Below are 21,189 nucleotides of genomic sequence, written 5' to 3' on the forward strand. Positions count from 1 at the left end.
ATATTTGTTAAGCTCTGGTTTTGTATTTAAAGAACCATTTTCAACACCGCACTATTCAAGTAAAAAAAAAAAAAGCCACTTGAGACATTCAAGTAATATTAACCCATATTTCCCACACTGCCATTCCAGCTTCATCCATGACCCTGTAAAACTACATACCTGAGCTCCTCAGACACTTTCAGTCTGTCCCACGTCTCCAAATCTGCTTGTGTTATAGAAGCTTTCACAAACACTGGAGACTCTTGTTGCTGGGTAAGGTTACTTTGAATCTTTCGTTTAGCTAGGTCATCTCTTTGAATATCAGGCACTTTCACCTGCTCTTCCTTCTCCGACTCGGGATCCTGAGACTGCAGGAATGGGTTTTCTTTATGTGTAACAATTTGCCTCGCTGATGCCATATGTACCTGGTTTGCTCTAATTTAATGCACATTACAAAGCAGCAAAAAAAAGCCATTTTGGGGAGTTAGACAATGATAAGTGGAATGTCAATAATGGCAGTTCAGAGTATAAGAACAAACTGAAACGATGAATAAAATAGAAAGGTTGGGGTTTCTTTGAGCAAGCATGCAATCAGTTGAAACTGGGACTGTTTCATGTAGACTACCCTGTGAATTCTAATGAGACACTTTCATTGGATGATTATAGTTTTGAGTTTAACCCAAACAAGTACATCTGGAATCACTGCAACAGTGTTTAGTTCAGTAATGAGGTTCATTCTGATAGGTTATGATGTCCAACTCTCATACTATTAAAGTTATTGTAATTATTGCAAGTTTCATTCCTGAATGTACCAGGGCTGGAGAATTATTATTTTTAAACCATTATAGAGTAATGTCTATGACCTTTGCAAGATTCCAAATTCTAGAATTCTAATGTGGTATATTCTCCAGATGCCCTTCCAAGACATTACTCACATGTCAGAATGCTTACTATGAATGTCAATGTGCCAGATTGTTACTGACTGGAAGGAACATTTTATAAAACTGAAAACAACATGAACTTATTTAAAAAAAAGCTCGGAATGTCTCAGTTGTAGGTAGACAGATGCTAACGATAGGCTTGCTTAATGTTACCTGTATTAGTTCAAATTTAGGATTAAATATAAATCTGGAGATCTAGTGTGAAAACCCACAAATGACAAAATAGACTAATATAAAATAAATATTTGTATTTTGTTCCATTTTTTCATTAGTGGGTTTTTACACTAGACCTCCAGATCTATATTTCTTTTATATACACCCCCCATGCTATCTAAAAATGCCTCATGTAATATCAACAAACAAAAGCAGATATGCTTATGTTCTACAGAAGATGGTTGCTTAACAGAAGTGTCTATAGCATAGTTAACTTTTCTGACACCGAGTATAGCACTGGATTGGAGAGTTATTAACTTGGAACCAATCTGTCTATTTCCAAAATAATGTTAAACAAATTCTGCCACTAATTACATGGTCCCATATCCCATTTAGTTCACAGAGTGCTGTACATGTATAACCTAGCAGAGGATTTGGCCCTTTCTTTACACAGATTCAAAGAATAGTGTTAAATTTAAAACCATATATAAAAAAACAAACATTTCCTTATTTATATCACAAATTTTCATTAGTTTATTGAATTTACTCTCTTTAGATTTTACATTCTAAAATTTACTTTTCACTATTTATATTCATTGCCGGACTTCTCTCGCTTTGGACACTGAAAATATGCAGTGTGCTTTCCTTTTTTTAACTGTAAGTTTCTAATCAGTTTCACTGTCCAGTTCTCAGGTTCTAGTGCAATTCTACAATCTCTCAACTGAAAACATTAGAGTTTTTTTTATAAAAAGAAATTTTCCATTACAATTTTTAAAAATAATGGAGAATTTGTATGGATATTTATTTATCCATTATTGAACTTTTGGGCCAGATTTGTCTTAGCTACCAAATAACAGTAGTTCGCATAGAATTAAATATTACAATAGACAGAGAAAGATAGTATGCACACCTGGCATATTCCTGTTTTTCCTTCTGTGATGGCTTTTTAACACCTTCCAGTTTACCTTTATCTTTATTTGTACAGGGCCCAACTAAAAACTGGTTAAATGACACTGTAAGTTTGGGCTGATTCAGTCTTGCTCTCCGGGCTGCAAAGTCATCCTTTTCTAGATCAGGAACTCTGCACACGGCTTCATCTTCTGATCCAGAATCCTTCCCTTGATAATGCATCATAGAGGGTTTCTCCTTGTGAAGGATGACGTCTGGGGTAGGTTCACTATCTTCACATATTTGCTTTTGACTGACACAGAGCAAAATTAAATGGAGTTCCAGATTTGGTAAGAGGAAAAATGCCAACATTCATTTCCAGGCCATAAAATAAGTGCTGTTAGTCAGATGTGCTCAAAGCAGCTGTTAGTTTAGATGAGGCCTTCATTTATTTGTTTAGGGCACAATCCTGCAGACCCTCCACGAGGAAAGCTCTCATAGAAGTCAACTGTAGTTCCAAACATGAACAGTTAGAAGGATCAGGCCTTTACGCTATTATTTTAGCCATGGATGGAAACAGACTCCAATTTATACATTCAGTGGTGACATTATTCTTAGACACTTTTATACTAAAGCTATTTTCATTTACCTAAACTACCAAGCTCGTTTCTGATCATTACTGTGGAATCCTCAGATACCTAGAATTCACCACCTAAACAAGACTGCCCATTTTTCTGTACCCTGGGCAATCATTAAGACTGGTCCTTTCCCCTTCCCCCCACTCCACCCACCACACTTTGATTTTTCCCCTTTTTCAAAAGAAATTATCTGCTTCTTGCTTTACAAGCAAGCAGAAATGAGCCCCTCTCTCTCTAGACTCGGTGGATTTTGAAGGATAATATCTATGTTTATGTTTAAGCATTTTTTCAATTTTTATCAATTTTAATCTTCACAGTTGTGGGAAATTATGGGGGTGTCAGATAATGGAGAGTGTCAGGCAATAAATTCTTAATTACAGTAGACACAGATTCAAAAAGTTAACATTTTATAACCATTAAAACACAAACTGCCAACCTCACATGTCAAAATATACAAAATCCTTAAATCACTTGAATCAAACTCGAACAAGTTCTCAAGCAATTTTCTTACTTTGCCTCTCTAAATTTTGATGATCATCAATGGAAATATTTTCATCTGTTTTTGTGTGTACAGTGAAATAGATACTTACCAATAAAAATCTAACCCTTCCAAGCATGTCTTATGAAACACAATGTTGTGTTTTAGTGGTCCATTAATACCTGCATCCTGGAGACGGTGCCTTCAGTCACCTAAGACCAATACTGATGTACTAATAATGTGGCAATATGGCTCTTGATTTTGGACACCAGAAAAATGTTATTTCTAAATTATGCAATATGCTCATACAATTTGAGTCACTTTTTACAAGAGAAGATAATGAAGAATAATTTACATACTTCTATCCCCACTGGAAAAAAATATCAAAAGCTTATTTTTCTAGAAATCACTAGAAAACTAGACATGAAGACTTGAGTGTTGCAAGATAGGTCAATATAGTAATATTACTAGGTTCAAATATCATGCCTCTTATTTTTCATACTGCACACCTTCTAAGTCAGAAAATATGGTAAAGTGAAGACACTAAAATAATGGCAACAGCTCAAGAGTCCACACATTCCCCCCCCCATTTTACAATAGTTAAAATTGTTTATTGTAATTTTTTTAAATTTAAGTTTTCTGAGCATTGCAAACCCATCTTTATCTCCAACTATCTATAGCCCCAGCTGCCCTTTCAGCAAAATGTTAACAGTCCCAATTTAGATTTTAAAACAAAGATGTAATAGAAGGTTTGTGTCCATCAGGCCACAGAATACCACTGAAAAGTCAGCCAGGCATAGGACCATGAATGCAGGGAAGCAGTTAAAACTGCCTTTCTTTTCCTTGAGATGCTACTAGGTGTCCAAGTCACTTTCAGTTTTGCATCTATTTGTTGGCACAGAGTTACTGTGCTTCTAGTTATATTGGTAATATTATGCAGTATTTCAGTCCTTCAAATCCAAGGCCACTCAGTGGGCAGTGATCTTCCAAATTCAGTTTTATAATTCCAACAAAAGTTTGGAAGAATCAGTTATAGTTTTATGCATCATAGATGATTCACATACTTGTTTAAAAAGCAGATGCTCTTCACCTTCCTGTGATTATGAATAGTTTAGTATGTCAGTAGATCAAGACTGTTTAGTATGTTTATTTAAGGAAGCTAATGTAGCATCAACTAAAAGTCATCAATGGTTTTATGCACTGTTGGGGTGAGAGCAGTTCTTGCCTTTGTGAAGTAACAGAGTTCAAAGTTCGTTCAAAGAGCATTTTGTGCCCCATTAGGCACTTCCAGCATGGACATGCAACAGGAAATGCCACATTTAGCTCTTTTTATATTGTGTTTTATGGATTAACAATGAACACAAAGGTGGTGGAATCTATCTAGATATCCATGGCACTTATAAGGCTTCATTGTTGTAGTATCTGAGCACCTCACGATCTCTAATGCATTTATCCTTAGTACCAGTGTGAGGTAAAGTATTTTGCAGATAGGGAACTGAGGGACAAAAATACTGAATGACATGCCCAAGGTCACACAGAAAGTATGGTGGAGTAGGGACTGAACACAGAGGTCTCCTAAAATCCTAGTTTACTCGCTAGTACCCTAATCGCTGGACCTTCCACTTTAAGGAAAAATTGAAATTCCTCAGGAGAGTACATTTTGATTGGTAACATTCTGAAGGCTACTCAAGTGTCAGATTGTTTCCACCAATTTCAGACCAGTGAAGGGAATGAAAAAATACCACCACCTAGCCAAAAGCATGCTGTATACCTCATGGGAGGGAGATGTTCTTAGTCAAATGGGAGGCATTTAGCAATCCAAGTATTTAATGAATGCACAGTATGAGAAGATGTGAAAGTAATATAAACATGGTTTTACTGCCACAAGCTTGGCACGATTACATTACTCATGGGTGACAGAGCCATGTGAGCTATGTAGGTTTTCCCAAAGGAGCAACAATACAATTTATACTACATTACAATATCACAATTTATTTTTGGGCTGCATGGGTAGAGGAAAGTTCTTTGTATTTAAATGCTGTTATCTTCCTTTAGATACTACAGAAGCAGCAATGGGTGAAGTGGAATTATACTCACAAGTGCATAATAAAATAAATTTATACCATGCCTTGCGAAATGCAGGAGTCCCCATAACATTTATTACGACCACCTCTATCAGTGGTATTTTAAATGTTCGGACGGAACCCAAATTCCAGTCAAGGGGTCTCACTGAGGGTCCCTCCAACTTAACCCACCTCATTTTCTTCCCTCCATCAGTCTCCCTGAATTATTTTCAGATAAAGAAGTAAGCCCTTGTTGGGGGATCCAGAAGCAGTATTTTCAGAAAATGATTTCCAATGTACATACCATTTGGTAAAAACTGGGAATTCCCAGACAAAAAGTTTGATTGCACCCCAGAAGGGAGGATGGGCAAAGAAAACCCACCACCCAATTGTTACGGAATGCCTCCAGCTCCTCATGCCTCACCTCCAGCTCTCCCCCTCAATCCAGACGGACTTTAGAAAGTCAGGTCCCTGCCCCAAAGAGTTTACAATATAAAAAGACAGACAGACCGACCAATACACAAAAGGGTACAAGGTGTAAGTGAAATGGTCAAGGTGTTTGGCCACATTTTGATATCACAATTTATCATTATCTACAGGATCATAAGCTCCTTGGGGCAGGGACTGTCCAGCACGTTGGGTCCTGGTCCATGACTAGGGCTCCTAGGTGCTCGGGTAATACAAATAAATAGTAATAGGCTGTGAATGAGCAACACATTTAAATACTTGCTTAAGTGCTAGCTAGACTGGGGCCAGGTATCCCCAATGCCCTCCAGGTTTGACATTAATGAGGTAATATCTTGTAGGTATCACAGTGGATTTGGATCATCAGAGGACTGGAATATGGAAAGGCTGGTGCCTTGCATACCAGCTCAGAAAGAGTTTTCATGGGTAAAAAATAGTGTGGAAAAAAACCAGAGTTGTGGGAGAAACATGTAGGCTGGCAACATGGGCAGAGCAGAAGGGATGGGGGGATGTGATACATGAAGGGGGGCGGGGGAAGAGAGTAGCTCCCTTTGATGGACATCCAGCTTGCCAGTTAGTTGTAAAATCCCTCTTGGTCTGTTCTCTGCTTGCTTTACCTGTAAAGGGTTAACAAGCCCACAGGTAAAAGAAAAGGAGTGGGCACCTGGCCAAAAGAGCCAATGGGAAGGTAAAACTTTTTGAAATTGGGAAAGAAACTTTCTCTTTCTCTGTTGTTCTCTAGGCTGCAGGGACGGAGCAGCAATGCTGTGTAAGGCTTGAACCAGGTATGAAAATTATTGAACCAGAAGAAATTATTTGGATAGGGAATGTTTAGACAGACACAATCAGGTTTATTTTTTATTTTGGCTTGTGGATCTCCTTTGTGCTAACCCCTGATGCTTTTGTTTGCTTGTAACCTTTAAGCTGAACCCCCCGAAAAGCTAGTTTGGGTGCTTAATTTTTGGAATTGTTTCTTTTAAGATCTAGCAAAAAGGCTAAGTTCCAGATGTAATTTTTTCCTTTTTGTTTTTAATAAAATTGACCTTTTTAAAAAAACAGGATTTTTGGTGTCCTAAGAGGTTTGTGCGTGTTCAATTAGCTGGTAGCCACAGCTAATTTCCTTAGTTTTCTTTCTCAGCTCTTCCCCGGCCGGGGGGGGGCAGAGAGGGGGGGAATGAAAGGGCTTAAGGGTACGCCACAGGAAGGAATTTCCAAGTGCTCCTTCCTGGGTTCAAAGGGTTTTTTTGGTTTGATTTGGTTTGGTTTTGCATTTGGGTGGTAGCAGCGTTTACCAAGCCAAGGTCAGAGAAAAGCTGTAACCTTGGGAGTGTAATACAAGCCTGGAGTGGCAAGTATTAATTTTTAAAATCCTTGCTGGCCCCCACTTCTGCACTCAGAGTGACAGAGTGGGGATTCAGCCTTGACAGGGGAAAAGCAAAGAGAAACCAGAATAGGTAAGTACTGAGGAGCAGAGTTATGTAGGTCCTTGAATGATAGGACAAGAATCTTGAACTTGATGTAGAGGAGAAAGGAGAGCCAATGGAGGAAGGGGAGTCAAAGGAGTGATTCAAAGATGGGGCAACAGTGAACAGAAAGATGACAAAGTCGACCCCTCTCCCTCGCTTTACCCTGAAGTCTGTGCCATCTCTCCTCCTTCTCCATTCTCCCTTTCCCACTCACACTTGCTGTAACAAATTTCTCCCTATAGCTCTGCACCTTCATTCCCCTTTCTCCTGCCTCACTAGGCCCAAAGATCTTCTCCCAGTGTTAAGAGGGAAACTGCAGCAAGACTGAGCTTCTCCTGCAAGCTTGGTTCTTTGCACCTCATCTGTTTAGCTGGTATAGAGAGTCATTAGTTCCTCTGAACACCCATGCTGCGATCTGTAGAAATTGCACCTGGTTGACAAGTTAGAGAGCTTCTTCTGGTGGGAGCAGGGAACAAAAATCACTAATTATTGTTGTTCCTCTTTCCTCCTGCCAAAGTAGCACAAACGCACTTTGTGAAAGGAGGAGATCAGAATCCCTGCTGAACCATATGCTTGTCTACATGTGCATCTGTCTTGGAGATTAAAATCAGTAAATCAAAGCAAGATTGGAGCAGGGGGCTGACAGCCAAAGGTTGTAAGTATCCTCCAAAAATAATACATGGACTATAAATATTGTTTGTTACACCTTGGATTGCCAAACACAATACTATTGTCTTGGACTCAGATATGCTTGCATTATTATCCTTCTGGTTTATGAACTACTGACCGACGGCCTGCAATTAACTGAGGCAGGATGAGGCTGTGATTTATGACTGATCACAAATTCTTTTTATTAGTATTTTGGCTCATGTCCTAGGGTAGCACTTAGTTTGTCTGTTACCTTGTATAGCTCTTCAGTGCCTTGGCTAATACATGCATTGGTTATGATGTGTATTACTGATATACAAAACGTATGTTATTGCTTGTAATAAGACAGCATACCTTTAGAACAATAAAACAAGACTGAAGCAGAAAATACACACACATACTTACTTTGATTTGATTATTTAACTGCATTTGACAAGTCCATCCATTATCAGACTTTTGAAATAATGAAAGGGAAATAACCAACTTAAGTAAAACCAAAAAACAAACAATGCCGGTGAAATGATGAATAAATATGGCCATTCTGTGCATAGCTATAGTCAAAGAATGACTGCTGAACTATATCGACATGCTTTACTTGGTGCAGGTGTTAACAAGCAATGCATTTTTATAGTTCCTGTCTTTAAAATAAAATACATCCTTTAATATAATTATTAAAAATACTAAACACTTATATTTTTAAGTGTGATTCAGCCACTTGTCCCTGAAATGTTCCATCACTAAGAAGAGTATTAAAGAATTTCTAGAACCGTTGTCCAAACAAGGAATCACGTCGTAAAACAGGTTTGGGTTTTTTTGTGAACGTAAGATGGTATAAAATGGAAGATTTACAAGCTTAAAAATGTTCTTGGTAGTTTTTGTTTCTTGAACTTCGTTTCCATCCAAGTTAGGGCGTAGCACTATTACTAATTGCAGCAAAACACATTTAACACCATCTAGCTTTGCAATGCGTGATTACCATGTCACAAGCTTTTCCATACCTAAACCTTTTCTAATATCTAATTAGTTGCAAGTGAATCAGCAGAAAATGCAAGTGCTTAGTAGATCTGATTTTTTTTTTGGTTATGAGAAGTGAAGTAATGGCAGAATGAGACAAACCCACACACTCGCAAAATTTGAAATGTGAAGCGTGCACAATATCACACACTTTTGAGCTAACCTGCCATAGCGTTGTGCTGCTGGCATGACCTTAATACCAGCTTGTTCAAGCCTTCTTAACTTTCTGATCTCCTCTGCATCTTTGTCTTTACACTTGTGCCCTGAAGTTTCTTTGGCACTACCTGAAGGAAACTGACCTATGGTCTCTCCTTTATTTTGATTCAAATCTACTTGACTTTTACTGGGGTTTGTCCTGGAAGCCATGCATCCCACCTGCTCCTCTTCATGTCGTCTTGGTGCCTCACTTTGTTCTTCTTCTATGGTTTCAGGGTGGTTTTTGCTATTGAGTTATACAAGGTAGTTTACTGTACAGTACACTGCATTCTTTATACATTTTGCTTGATACTAACATTTGAAACAATATTTTGATGAATGGCACAGAAGCCTAATCATACTATCTAGTGCAGGCTATTCTGAAACCAAATTAAAACAAAACACCTGATGTAAAATCTGGGAAATCTTAGAGCACATTTATGTACTAAACTAAATTTATGTAACTGATGCACAATAGATATATTTTCAGAATTCAAGAACAGAAAGATGGTAACTATTTTGACTAATATATATCACATAAAGACTTTTATTCACTGAAAATGAAGCATCTCTTGAAAACTGACTCTCGTCATCAAGGACCACATTAGAGCAACAAACTGTACTTTTGACAGTTATTTTAATATTTAAACATGGCATTTAAATAAACGAATATTTTGTCAAACACTTCAGTTTTAAACAGTTAATGTGTACTGCAACACTGAATAATTCACAGCCAACATTGTACTGCACAGTGAACAACACTGACGTCAGGATAACTACCTAAGTCTTGTATTACCTGACTTTCCACTCATGAGACTATTGCTCTTCTGTTGGTTGAAACAATAGGGTAAAAATCTATCAGTTAGTTCTAAGTAAGATCTATTTTGCCCATTTTACAAAGCACTGTGTACTTTTAAAGGTCATGACTTGTTAAAGGTTAAAAAATAACATCACTGGAGGGACAAAGCCTTACCGGAAAGGCTTCTCTCCTCCAAGTGGTGAAGTAGCAGTACTCCAGCTCTTCCGGTACTCCTCTCGTTCAGCTTTCTTTTTCCGAAGAGGAGCTGGTATATAGGCAGTCTGGTTACTCTTATTCGGGAGATACTGGTTAAAAGGCACAACTGATTTAGGTTCGCCATACGACGTCCGCCTTGCAGACATATCATCTTTTTTCACGTCTGGCATCTTTCGGTGTGGCAAGTCAGACTCAGAGTCACTGCCTCTCCCTATTGAGAAATAAGAAAAAAGGGTAATTTTACCCTAACTTGTCAAAATGAAAACAAAATCCTTACTTAAAAATACAACAGTATTTTATAATAATGGGCCAAAATACTACAGTTTACTACAGCATCTTCAGACATTTCTTTAAAAATTATTTTTTTTTAATAAGGAAGACAACCCCTGTTGAAATAACACTTGCCATAGAAAGTTCAAACACACACAGCTAATTATAGTGGATTTATATTCCTATTTTAAATCAATCAGTGAAATACTGGCCACACTCCCTATAGTGGTAACAAATAGAAGTCTATTCCAGTGGCCTACCTTCTGCAGCCAAAAAAACAAAACTAATCTAATTCAAGAAAAAGTTCACAGCAAGTTACATTTTCAAAGGCTTGATCAGTTGCCCAAAGTGATGGGTCAGTTTTACTCCAGTATCCAATGATATAACCCAGCGGTATAAACCCAAACTCAAGTTTACCTGACCTCAAGCTTGATCCTGGGTCTGCCACATCCCAACCCTAACCACAAGGCTACTGGTTATTCTGGGGCCAGGTTCAGTGCGGGGTCTGTGTCATAGAATCATAGAATCATAGAATATCAGGGTTGGAAGGGACCCCAGAAGGTCATCTAGTCCAACCCCCTGCTCGAAGCAGGACCAATTCCCAGTTAAATCATCCCAGCCAGGGCTTTGTCAAGCCTGACCTTAAAAACCTCTAAGGAAGGAGATTCTACCACCTCCCTAGGTAACTCATTCCAGTGTTTCACCACCCTCTTAGTGAAAAAGTTTTTCCTAATATCCAATCGAAACCTCCCACACTGCAACTTGAGACCATTACTCCTCGTTCTGTCATCTGCTACCATTGAGAACAGTCTAGAGCCATCCTCTTTGGAACCCCCTTTCAGGTAGTTGAAAGCAGCTATCAAATCCCCCCTCATTCTTCTCTTCTGCAGGCTAAACAATCCCAGTTCCCTCAGCCTCTCCTCATAAGTCATGTGTTCCAGTCCCCTAATCATTTTTGTTGCCCTTCGCTGGACTCTCTCCAATTTATCCACATCCTTCTTGAAGTGTGGGGCCCAAAACTGGACACAGTACTCCAGATGAGGCCTCACCAATGTCGAATAGAGGGGGATGATCACGTCCCTCGATCTGCTTGCTATGCCCCTACTTATACATCCCAAAATGCCATTGGCCTTCTTGGCAACAAGGGCACACTGCTGACTCATATCCAGCTTCTCGTCCACTGTCACCCCTAGGTCCTTTTCCGCAGAACTGCTGCCTAGCCATTCAGTCCCTAGTCCCTCTCACTGTAATCCATCCTGGACCTGAGACACCTTTCCTGCTGAAAGTTTCAATGAAACTGGCATGTTCCAACAATAATTTTCAGTTTTGACAAATCTGCATTTTTCAACAAATAAACGTTATGCCAAAAAATTCCCAACCAGCTTTACTTTCTACAGGAATAGGCACATGCCATCTCTTTTCAGAATTATGCTAGGCCAATTTAGATGCCCACAGGCTAGGCATGACTTTGGGCAATTGTAAACCAAGAGACTCAGGGCATGTCTACACCGCAGCCCTACGTCAACCTATGTTAGGTCAACTTACAGCCACTGCAGTAATTACTGTGGTGGGTGATGTCCACATTTCCCTTCTTCTGTTGGTGGTGCGCATCCTCACCAGGAGTGCTTCCACCAACTGAAGAGGGGCAGTGTGGGGGACTGAAAGCCCTCCATGTAGGCCCTCCCCCCCCGCCCCGGTTTCTTACCTCACTGCTCCTGGCTGGGAGTGGAGGGGGCAGCTGCCCGGGCTTCTTGCCTCCCTGATCAGGGAGTGCGGAGCCTCTGGGCAGCAGCCCAGCTGGGAGCAGGGGACAGCCCGGCTCTACAGGCCCAGTTTTCTTGAGAAGACAGCCAACAGCCAATGTAAATAATGCAGTGTCTACACAGACACTGCATCACCTTAAGTGCACCAACATAAGCCTTACACCTTTCATGGAGGTGGTGTTATTATGTCAGTGTAGTAAGGCACTTAAATTGGTGGGACAAAGGCTGTAGTGCAGGGGTGGGCAAACTTTTTGGCCCGAGGGCCACATCTGGGAATAGAAATTGTATGGCAGGCCATGAATGCTCACAAAATTGGGGTTGGGGTGCGGAAGGGAGTGAGAGCTCTGGTTGGGGGTGTGGACTCTGGGGTGGGGCTGGGGATGAGGAGTTTGGGGTGTAGGAGGGTGTTTTGGGCTGGGAACGAGGAGTTTAGAGGGCGGGAGAGGGGCCAGGGCTGGGGCAGAGGGTTGGGTTGCGGAAAGGGTTGCAGGCTCCGCCTGGGGGTGTGGGATCTGGGGTGGGGCTGGAGATGAGGAGTTTGGGATACAGGAGGGTGCTCTGGCCTAGGATCGAGGGGTTCAGAGGGCAGGAGGGGGATCAGGGCTGGGGCCGGGGGTTGGGGCATGGGGAGAGGCTCAGGGGTGCAGGCTACGGGTGGCACTTACTTCAAGTGGCTCCCGGAAGCAGCAGCATGTCCCTTCTCCGGCTCCTAAACGGAGGCATGGTCAAGCAGCTCTGCACTCTGCCCCATCCACAGGCACCACCCCTGCAGCTCCCATTGGCGTGCCAGTGGGGGTCATTGGAGCAGGTAGGAGCCAGAGGGAGGCCATCCTCCTGCTTCCGGGAGCCGCGTGGAGCAGCCCCCAACCCTGCTGTCTGGATGGAGCACCAGAGCAAAGCAAGCCCCAGACCCCACGCCAGAGCTCGAGGGCTGATTTAAAATGGCCCGCGGGCTGTAGTTTGCCCACCCCTGCTGTAGGCTGTACATGGACATAATTAGGTCAACATAAGCTGCCTTATGTTGACTTAACTGTAGGCTAGACCAGGCCTCAGGTAATTTAATCAGTCCTCCTCCACTGGCTCTTGCGTCAATTACTTCAGTACAAAAGAACAGGAGCAGAAACTTAAGTCAAAGAGAAAAGGGTAAGGAGATAGAGAATTTGGAAATAGGAGAGAAGGAAGGGAAAGGCAGAAGTGGATGGGTCAGAATAATAGATAGTTTGGGGGATATTTTTTGGTGAAGAATGGGAACAAGCAATGGAAAAATCAGAGCTTTGGGGTGTGTGGGAAGAGACAAGAAGCAAACAACAACGTTAAAAAAAGCTGGGTGGCTGTTCCTGTGAATTAAACCTACCAATTTGCTTTGCTAGTATTCATGACCCCTTTTTTTAAAATCACATTCGCAGACAACACTAAGTGAACAAGATTTTAATGGCAAGAGTTTTCCTAGAAAACAAAAGAATCACAAACACCACACAACTATTATTTATAAGAGAGTTCGCAGTAGAAGTACTGTCAGTCATCTGGAAAAGCTCTTTCATAGCCAAACAATAGATTATTGGCAAAATTATGTGTATTTACTACAGGGAACAGAAACAAAAACTCACACAATTTGGGTAAACGATCATACTGTATTTGCATAATCTAGCTCAACAATTAAGGATAACAAAGTCATAAACATCATGAGGAGCTTGTGGATAATTCAAAGAGAAAAGGAGCTTAAGTATGTCAGGAATGCTGTCTGCAAAGGACAGTTAATTCTGCTGCAATGCCGAATGTGTTTGCTTGGAGATGAACGAGGAAAGGGGAAGAGACCAGAGTCAGGAAGGACCATTAGACACACTACTGGAATCAGCCAGTCAGCTGCATTCAGAACATGCTTTTTTGCCAGGTGCTTTTTGCATGGGGCAGTTTTAGGTTAGTGGGAATTAGCATATGAATGCTCGCTAGTAACATATTAATGGAGCATTAGCATTTGTCAGCATGACACGTGGGGACGTGGCCATGGAATCCTAAATGTCAGAGTGGCGCTGAGTCTTGACAACTGCTTTATTTTTAGGTTGAGCAGGGCCACAACACAGGAATCAGCAGAGGAGGAGGTGCTTTAGTGCTTACTCTTATGCCATACTCTAATTTTACTCCAGTGGTTGGTTCTGTCCTGCATGCAGATGAGTCCTGAAAAAACAGACCCCGACCCACCAGCAGAGGCGCATGATGGTAGAAAGAATGCAAGCAATTCCTCCACATCCTCTCCTTGGTTGCTTCTAGGACTGGGGGTCCAGGTCTACAAGCATCACCATGTCTAGGTGACAGCATGTCAGGAGACAAAGGGCCTGTTTAACTTTCAATGATTTTTCCTGTCCGTTGTTTTGAGCTTAAATCTGCAATAAGCACTCAGCCTTGACCCCTATTTATAAAATTAATTTGCAGTCATCTTTGTGCTTTCTAGCAGCCCAAGATGGGAGCAAGAGGCAGCAGATCCTACCAGCCTGACCAGTATTCCCTGTTCCTACTGACATATAAAGCAGTGGTTCAAGGGACCTCTCTAGCTGCATGAAGGGAACAAGCAGCATGTCTAGGGCCACAGATGGCCAAGTAAGGGATTTTATTTATTTGTGTGCAAGGGGTAGCTGTACCCTTATGTCTGTCAGTCTGTCTATAGTTGTACTATAAAATTTAAAAGACTACTAAATATTCTTCTCTGCTTCTTCTTGCAGAGTCCAGTGCCTGGGTGAGGACATCAAGTCAACTCCCAAATGGAGATGCTAACCATAGGCCCTGTTAGTGCAACTGCTTACTGGTTCTAATTAACATGTTTTAATGGTGTAAGAACTGACTGCCAGCTTTAACCAGCACAGAGTTTCCAATACCACAGGGAATCTCAGCTGGCCAGTTAGGGTCAGAACCATTTAGGGTCAGAACCAATTTCTTTTGTGCTGCCCAAGAGGAGTGAAGGGACTGGATCTTACCTCAGAATCTGCCCCCCTTCCCCTTTTTCTATAAACGAACATTATTATTTTTAATAGTGAGGATGATTGAATAGAAATGATGGATTTGGAGAACATACTATCCCCGCAATTACATCATGCTTATCACAGAAGTAACTGAGCAGATGGCCTAGAGCATTCTGTGAGGAAGGCTCAAGAAAATGCATTTCTGTCCTAGAAGCTTTGAGCTGGAATCAAGCTTAAGACAAGCTCTAAGTCAACTTCCTAGAGGACACTTGCGCATATTCACAGTACCCCATACTGACACAAATGGACACATACAGAGAGCAAAGACTGAAGCAGCAGCCATGCTGAAGGTCAGGAGCTACATGCCCTGGCTGAGGGGTGTGTGTGTGTGCAAGGACAACTATCAAGTCACTCAGTTTCTTAAATGCTGAATACCTTGTCAAGAATTGCCATAACTGTATTTTCATAAGACTGCACTTCAAAACTCTCCTAGGTATCAACAATTTCCAAGAGGTTTCCTTTTTCTCTTAGACAACTAGTTTAATTGAAAAAAATCAAATGCCATATAATATTTCCCCCCTTTTGCATTCTTAGTTCTTGCTTCAGCCTAGCTTATGAGCTGATGTGTGTCTGCACACTGTGTCTGCTACCCTGTAACCCAGAGAAAAACCATGTCATAAATTACACTTGTATGGTATAACTCATTTTACGATACTACATTATAGTAACTGAGGTAGACTTCAAATAAATTGCTGGCAAAATTATCTAAAGACCCAAGAAACAAAAATCTGTATTCAAAGAAAGTTTCTTTTACCAATTCATAGGAGACGACATGATTCAGAAATTGCATCCAGCTTTTGAATGGCTGCCTTTGCACTGAAAGCACAGGGTGACACATTCAATGTTTTGCATGCATCTTGTTGTGACCGAAACTTACCATCGCTGCTTCCTCTGAGCACTACATCTGGAGACGGTGTCTGCTGTGAGCGGGAACCAAATGAATCCAGACTGTCAAAGGAATCATCTCTGCCGTGGCGAGGGGGGGAAAGGGAATCGCTGCGTTCAGAGTCCCAACAATCAATATAACCACTGTCACGAATGTTGCGTTTGGGGCTCTCAATGTCTTCGGCTTCCTACATGGAAATACAGACGGTACCTCTTCAAAGAAGTCAGTGACACAAAAATGAGATCCACTATGCATCTGAGTGCAAAGTATCTTTCTAATGCACCAAAATCTCTTCCCTCAATCATAGCTTTTTTTTTTTTTGGCTTTCAAATCAAAAGCATGAAATTGCAATAAAACCTCATTTCATACTAATTAAGAGGAACACACATGCTTTGGATTAATATAGTTATTTGAAATACAGTTGCAATAGGCAGGTTAATAAAACTATCAACATTGAAATAAACCTGAAATTTGACTGGTCTTCCATAGTCCATAGCACACTGGTAAAGGCATTATAAATTTGACCTCATGGCTGAGTTGGGGATAAGCTCACTATTCTCCAGATTAATTCCCCCAATCTATCTATTGTATCTGGTTGGGACACCAGCAGGCAGCATTTGTTGTTGCCGCCTCAGCTCGGCAAAATAATGAAGCAGTGTGTCCCAGCCTCCCTGTACCTTGAAGAGAAATTCCTGTTATGAAAGAGGGATGTCTTTCTAAAGCAATCAGCAATGAAAAATATGCAAAATGCTTTTCCTGATGCCTCAGAAGAATTCAGTCGTGCTCTTTACTCTTTGCCAGCTCCTGGCTCTGGGGGATATAAAAGCACTTGTAGCTGACCCACATGTTCAGAGCAGTGAGAACAATGGTTGTCTTTGACAGCCCTGTGATTATAAATTCTTTCCAGAGCAAGCAGCACATACTAAAACTCTGAAACTCCAGCAGAGGGAAAGGTCAATGGAAGCCATCCTCACCCTTGCATTATAAGAAATCCCTTGTTTCAGCCAGTTTCTTAACATTAATTACAATAGCACAGGCTGAGAAAAGCAAAAATAACTACCACTCTTACTCAAAAGATAAACCTCTTTGTTTTTTTCTCCGCCAGACTGTCACTGAAAAACTCAAGAGATGTGGATGACATCGTAAGACTGACATTTTTCAGTCTGAAAAGATTGGAATGTGAAACTTTTTCCTGACACACTTAAATATTAATTTTAAACTTTCCAATTAAAAAAACACCTATGGGCTACAGATAGTTGGAGCTCAATAACTGAGTGGAGAATAGCTCCCACTGCCCTCTACAGCTACTGTTGTCATTATTAGTATTGCCAGTGATCAGATCAATCAACATCATGGTACAATAAAGTCAACAACCTCCTTAGCAAAGGAGAATTACGGCAAAAAGAGCAGCTGAGAAAGGGAGCATCATAATATCAATCAAAAAGTTAAATATTCAAAGGGAGAGGCTCAGAGGGAAAAGGAAAGATTAGAAACTTGTGTCTTGTAGACTTTCCAAGACAATGACTTAATTAGAGCCACTAAATAACTTGCTGCCAAAATACCACAGTATGTCCAGCACCAAAGGTTCCTTAAGGCCAAGCAAAATCACAGTAATGCCAATAGTCACAGAATACATAAACTGGGATTATACACAAATGTTGTTTTATTTTTTAATTTAAAATATGTTAACAAGTAGTAATTTAATTCTATGTGTTTCTCCTCCCTTATCCTTGTTTAGGGATGGTATATATCTATATATAGATATAGATCACACACACACACAATTCAACATATACCACCTCTGTCTTCCTAAAATCTTTATTAAGTATATAGCTCTAAGAACCAAGATTACATCCTTTCAAAATCCTCTTTGCCCTTTTCTTCAAAACTATCTGAAATCTTTTCCAAATCCAGATTCAGAAAAAACTCCCCATCTCTACATACCAATCGGCTATATTCAATCCTCTGGCAGACTTCCATTTTCTTAAAATAATATGTTTGAAAGTCATGGAAATGCTCAGTAGCAAGAGGGATAGAAATCAGATGAACTATTCAAAAGTACAGGCTGAAAAAAACATTCTTCAACTGTTTCATGCTTTAAAACACTGAATGAAGTGTGAATGAACGGATTCCAAAATTCCCTATTTTAGTAACCTGTTAACTTTAATTTAGTTTACTTTTTAATTACTGGTGGCTACAGGTAAAAGTAGGGAAGTGTGCAAGAGATGGCACAATAGACTGTAGTAATTCTTTTGTAAACATGTACTATTTAGCCTTCCCATTGGCACCTCATTCACCCAAGATTACTGTTACTGGCTATGACAGATAGACTTGCTTAATTTTGAGTGTTTGTTATGTACTGGATAGAAACCACTCTAAGTATCATTTACATCTGTACTGACACACTTTCTGAAAAGATAATCCCATAGAATACCATAATGCACTAGTCTATCATGCCCATCTGGTAAAAATCAATGTATAACCTTGCGGTAGTAAAAGTAGATACAACTGCCAAATTTAAAACCTATTTCCCAGCCACTTTTATATATTCCTTTTTAAACTACTGAATACATTCAAAGTGCACTGTGGATTAATGGTTTAAATTTTTCAGATTGAAAACTGGATGAGTGTGCAGTAAAGTAGATTAAAACAAACAAAATTAAAAACTGATTGAATAAAGTTAAAAAAGGATTTCAATGGAGATACTACTAGCACATACTGAAATGTCACTTGTTGTCAATGCCATTACTAAATTCAATGGAACTGTGCCAGCATAACCCTTCATTTATAAAGAAGTGCTCTCGCCATCCAGCCTAAGTTAAAGCAATGGAGTGCTGCACAACATAGTTAAAATGTTCTAAATTACAACAAACCTCTTAAAATTTAACCACAAAATAACTTCAGGAGAATTGATATGGGGCATAAAGGAGGAGTGGGAAGGCATAGCAACAGTCATAATAGTACCAACCAACCAATATAGTTGTTTACTACACTGAAAAGTTTATGATGATAGAAACATTCAAATATTAGGAGACTCCCTTCATTGGCTCCTTCTCCTCCACTGTAGCAAATTCAAGTTTCTTGTTCTTGTCTTTGACCTACTGAATTCTGCCCTCTCCCTTATCATCTCTGTGACGAAGTTGAGGATTTTTGTAGTGTTTTACATGAATAGCGTGTGCGCACCTCAGTTTCCCTGTGTGCTGCATGTTTAACAAGGTGGTGGGAGAGGGTTTATTGTTGCAGGGAACCAAGTGTGACCTCGCCTAGCAGCCGGGACCCCCAGACAAAGGCCTGGAGACAGGGAATCCTAACAACTGGTGACCTCATGACTAAGAGGCCCACCCCAGCTTGGCAGTCAGCGGGTTCTGGCCAGTGGGAGGACAAAGGGCTGAGGAGAGAGGACCCCGGTGACTTGACCAACCAGTTCCAGCCAGAGGGGAACAAAGGACGGAAGAGAGAGCCTAGTGACCAGTTTATCTGGGACGGAACACTAGGGACGGGGAGGAGCTGTTGGGGCTGGTGATATCGATGCCCAGCTGGAAAGGGCAGGGTCTCGGGACTGAAGAAAGAGAGCAGGCAGAGCCCACCTAAATGCAGGAGAGACTCAGCCCTGGTCTACATTAGGAGTTGAGGTCGAATTTAGTAGCGTTAAATCGATTTAACCCTGCACCCGTCCACATGATGAAGCCCTTTTTTTCCCGACTTAAAGGGCTCTTAAAATCAATTTCCTTACTCCACCCCTGACAAGGGGATTAGCGCGGAAATCGGCCTTGCTGGGTCGAATTTGGGGTACTGTGGACACAATTAGACAGTATTGGCCTCCGGGAGCTATCCCAGAGTGCTTCATTGTGGCCACTCTGGACAGCACTCTCAACTCAGATGCACTGGCCAGGTAGACAGGAAAAGGCCCGCAAACTTTTGAATTTCAATTTCCTGTTTGGTCAGCGTGGCAAGCTGCAGGTGACCATGCAGAGCTCTTCAGCAGAGGTGACCATGCAGAGCTCATCAGCAGAGGTGACCATGATGGAGTCCCAGAATCGCAAAAGAACTCCAGCATGGACTGAACGGGAGGTACGGGATCTGATCGCTGTATGGGGAGAGGAATCCGTGCTGTCAGAACTACGTTCCAGTTTTCGAAATGCCAAAACATTGGTCAAAATCTTCCAGGGCATGAAGGACAGAGGCCATAACAGGGACCCGAAGCAGTGCCGCATGAAACTTAAGGAGCTGAGGCAAGCCTACCAGAAAACCAGAGAGGCGAACGGCTGCTCCGGGTCAGAGCCCCAAACATGCTGCTTCTATGATGAACTGCATGCCATTTTAGGGGGTTCAGCCACCACTACCCCAGCCGTGTTGTTTGACTCCTTCAATGGAGATGGAGGCAACACGGAAGCAGGTTTTGGGGACCAGGAAGATTATGATGATGAGGTTGCAGATAGCTCACAGCAAGCAAGCGGAGAAACCGGTTTTCCCAACAGCCAGGAACTATTTCTCACCCTGGATCTGGAGCCAGTACCCCCCGGAACCCACCCAAGGCTGCCTCCCGAACCCGCCAGGTGGAGAAGGGAGCTCCGGTGAGTGTACCTTTTAAAATAGTATACATGGTTTAAAAGCAAGCATGTTTAATCATTAATTTGCCCTGGCATTCGCGGCTCTCCTGGATGGACTCCCAAAGCATTTGTAAAAGGTTTCTGGGGAGGGCAGCCTTATTCCGTCCACTATGGTAGGACACTTTACCACTCCAGGCCAGTAGCACGTACTCGGGAATCATTGTAGAAAAAGCATTGCAGTGTACGTTTGCTGGCATTCAAACAACATCCGTTCTTTATCTCTCTGTGTTATCCACAGGAGAGTGATATCAGTCATGGTCACCTGGTTGAAATAGGGTGCTTTTCTTAAGGGGACATTCAGGGGTGTCCGTTCCTGCTGGGCTGTTTGCCTATGGCTGAACAGAAATGTTCCCCACTGTTAGACACGGGGAGGGGGCAGGGGCTAGCCACGTGGTGGGGGGAGGCAAAATGCGACCTTGGAACGAAAGCACATGTGCTATGAATGTAATATTAACAGCAAGGTTTACTCTGGAAGAGTGCACCCATTGTTCTATAAAATGTGTCTTTTTAAATACCACTGTCCCTTTTTTTTCCTCCACCAGCTGCATGTGTTTCAAGGATCACAGGATCTTCTCCTTCCCAGAGGCTAGTGAAGATTAGAAGGAGAAAAAAATGCACTCGCGATGAAATGTTCTCTGAACTTATGCTGTCCTCCCACTCTGACAGAGCACAGATGAATGCGTGGAGGCAGACAATGTCAGAG

The 21,189-nt window shown here is 41.4% G+C and overlaps 1 protein-coding gene across 6 annotated transcripts in view; it reads right to left on the reverse strand.

Moving 5' to 3' along the window:
- LIMCH1 (LIM and calponin homology domains 1) overlaps positions 1-21,189 on the reverse strand; it is a 314,351-nt gene that overhangs the window by 96,945 nt on the left and 196,217 nt on the right. For 5 of the 6 annotated variants that reach the window (XM_084626956.1, XM_084626953.1, XM_084626952.1 and 2 more), the window contains exons 7-8: positions 15,868-16,063; positions 9,902-10,154 (exon numbers count right to left, since the gene is read on the reverse strand). In XM_084626956.1, the coding sequence (XP_084483082.1) occupies positions 9,902-10,154; positions 15,868-16,063 (449 nt within the window). Of the gene's footprint in view, positions 1-159; positions 415-1,983; positions 2,275-8,896; positions 9,176-9,901; positions 10,155-15,867; positions 16,064-21,189 lie in introns of all 6 variants that reach the window. The other variant, XM_084626955.1, reaches the window with a different exon arrangement.

This window comes from Lepidochelys olivacea (genome assembly GCF_965140295.1).
Source record: "Lepidochelys olivacea isolate rLepOli2 genome assembly, chromosome: 4".
In the NCBI taxonomy this organism is placed as follows: domain Eukaryota; kingdom Metazoa; phylum Chordata; order Testudines; family Cheloniidae; genus Lepidochelys; species Lepidochelys olivacea.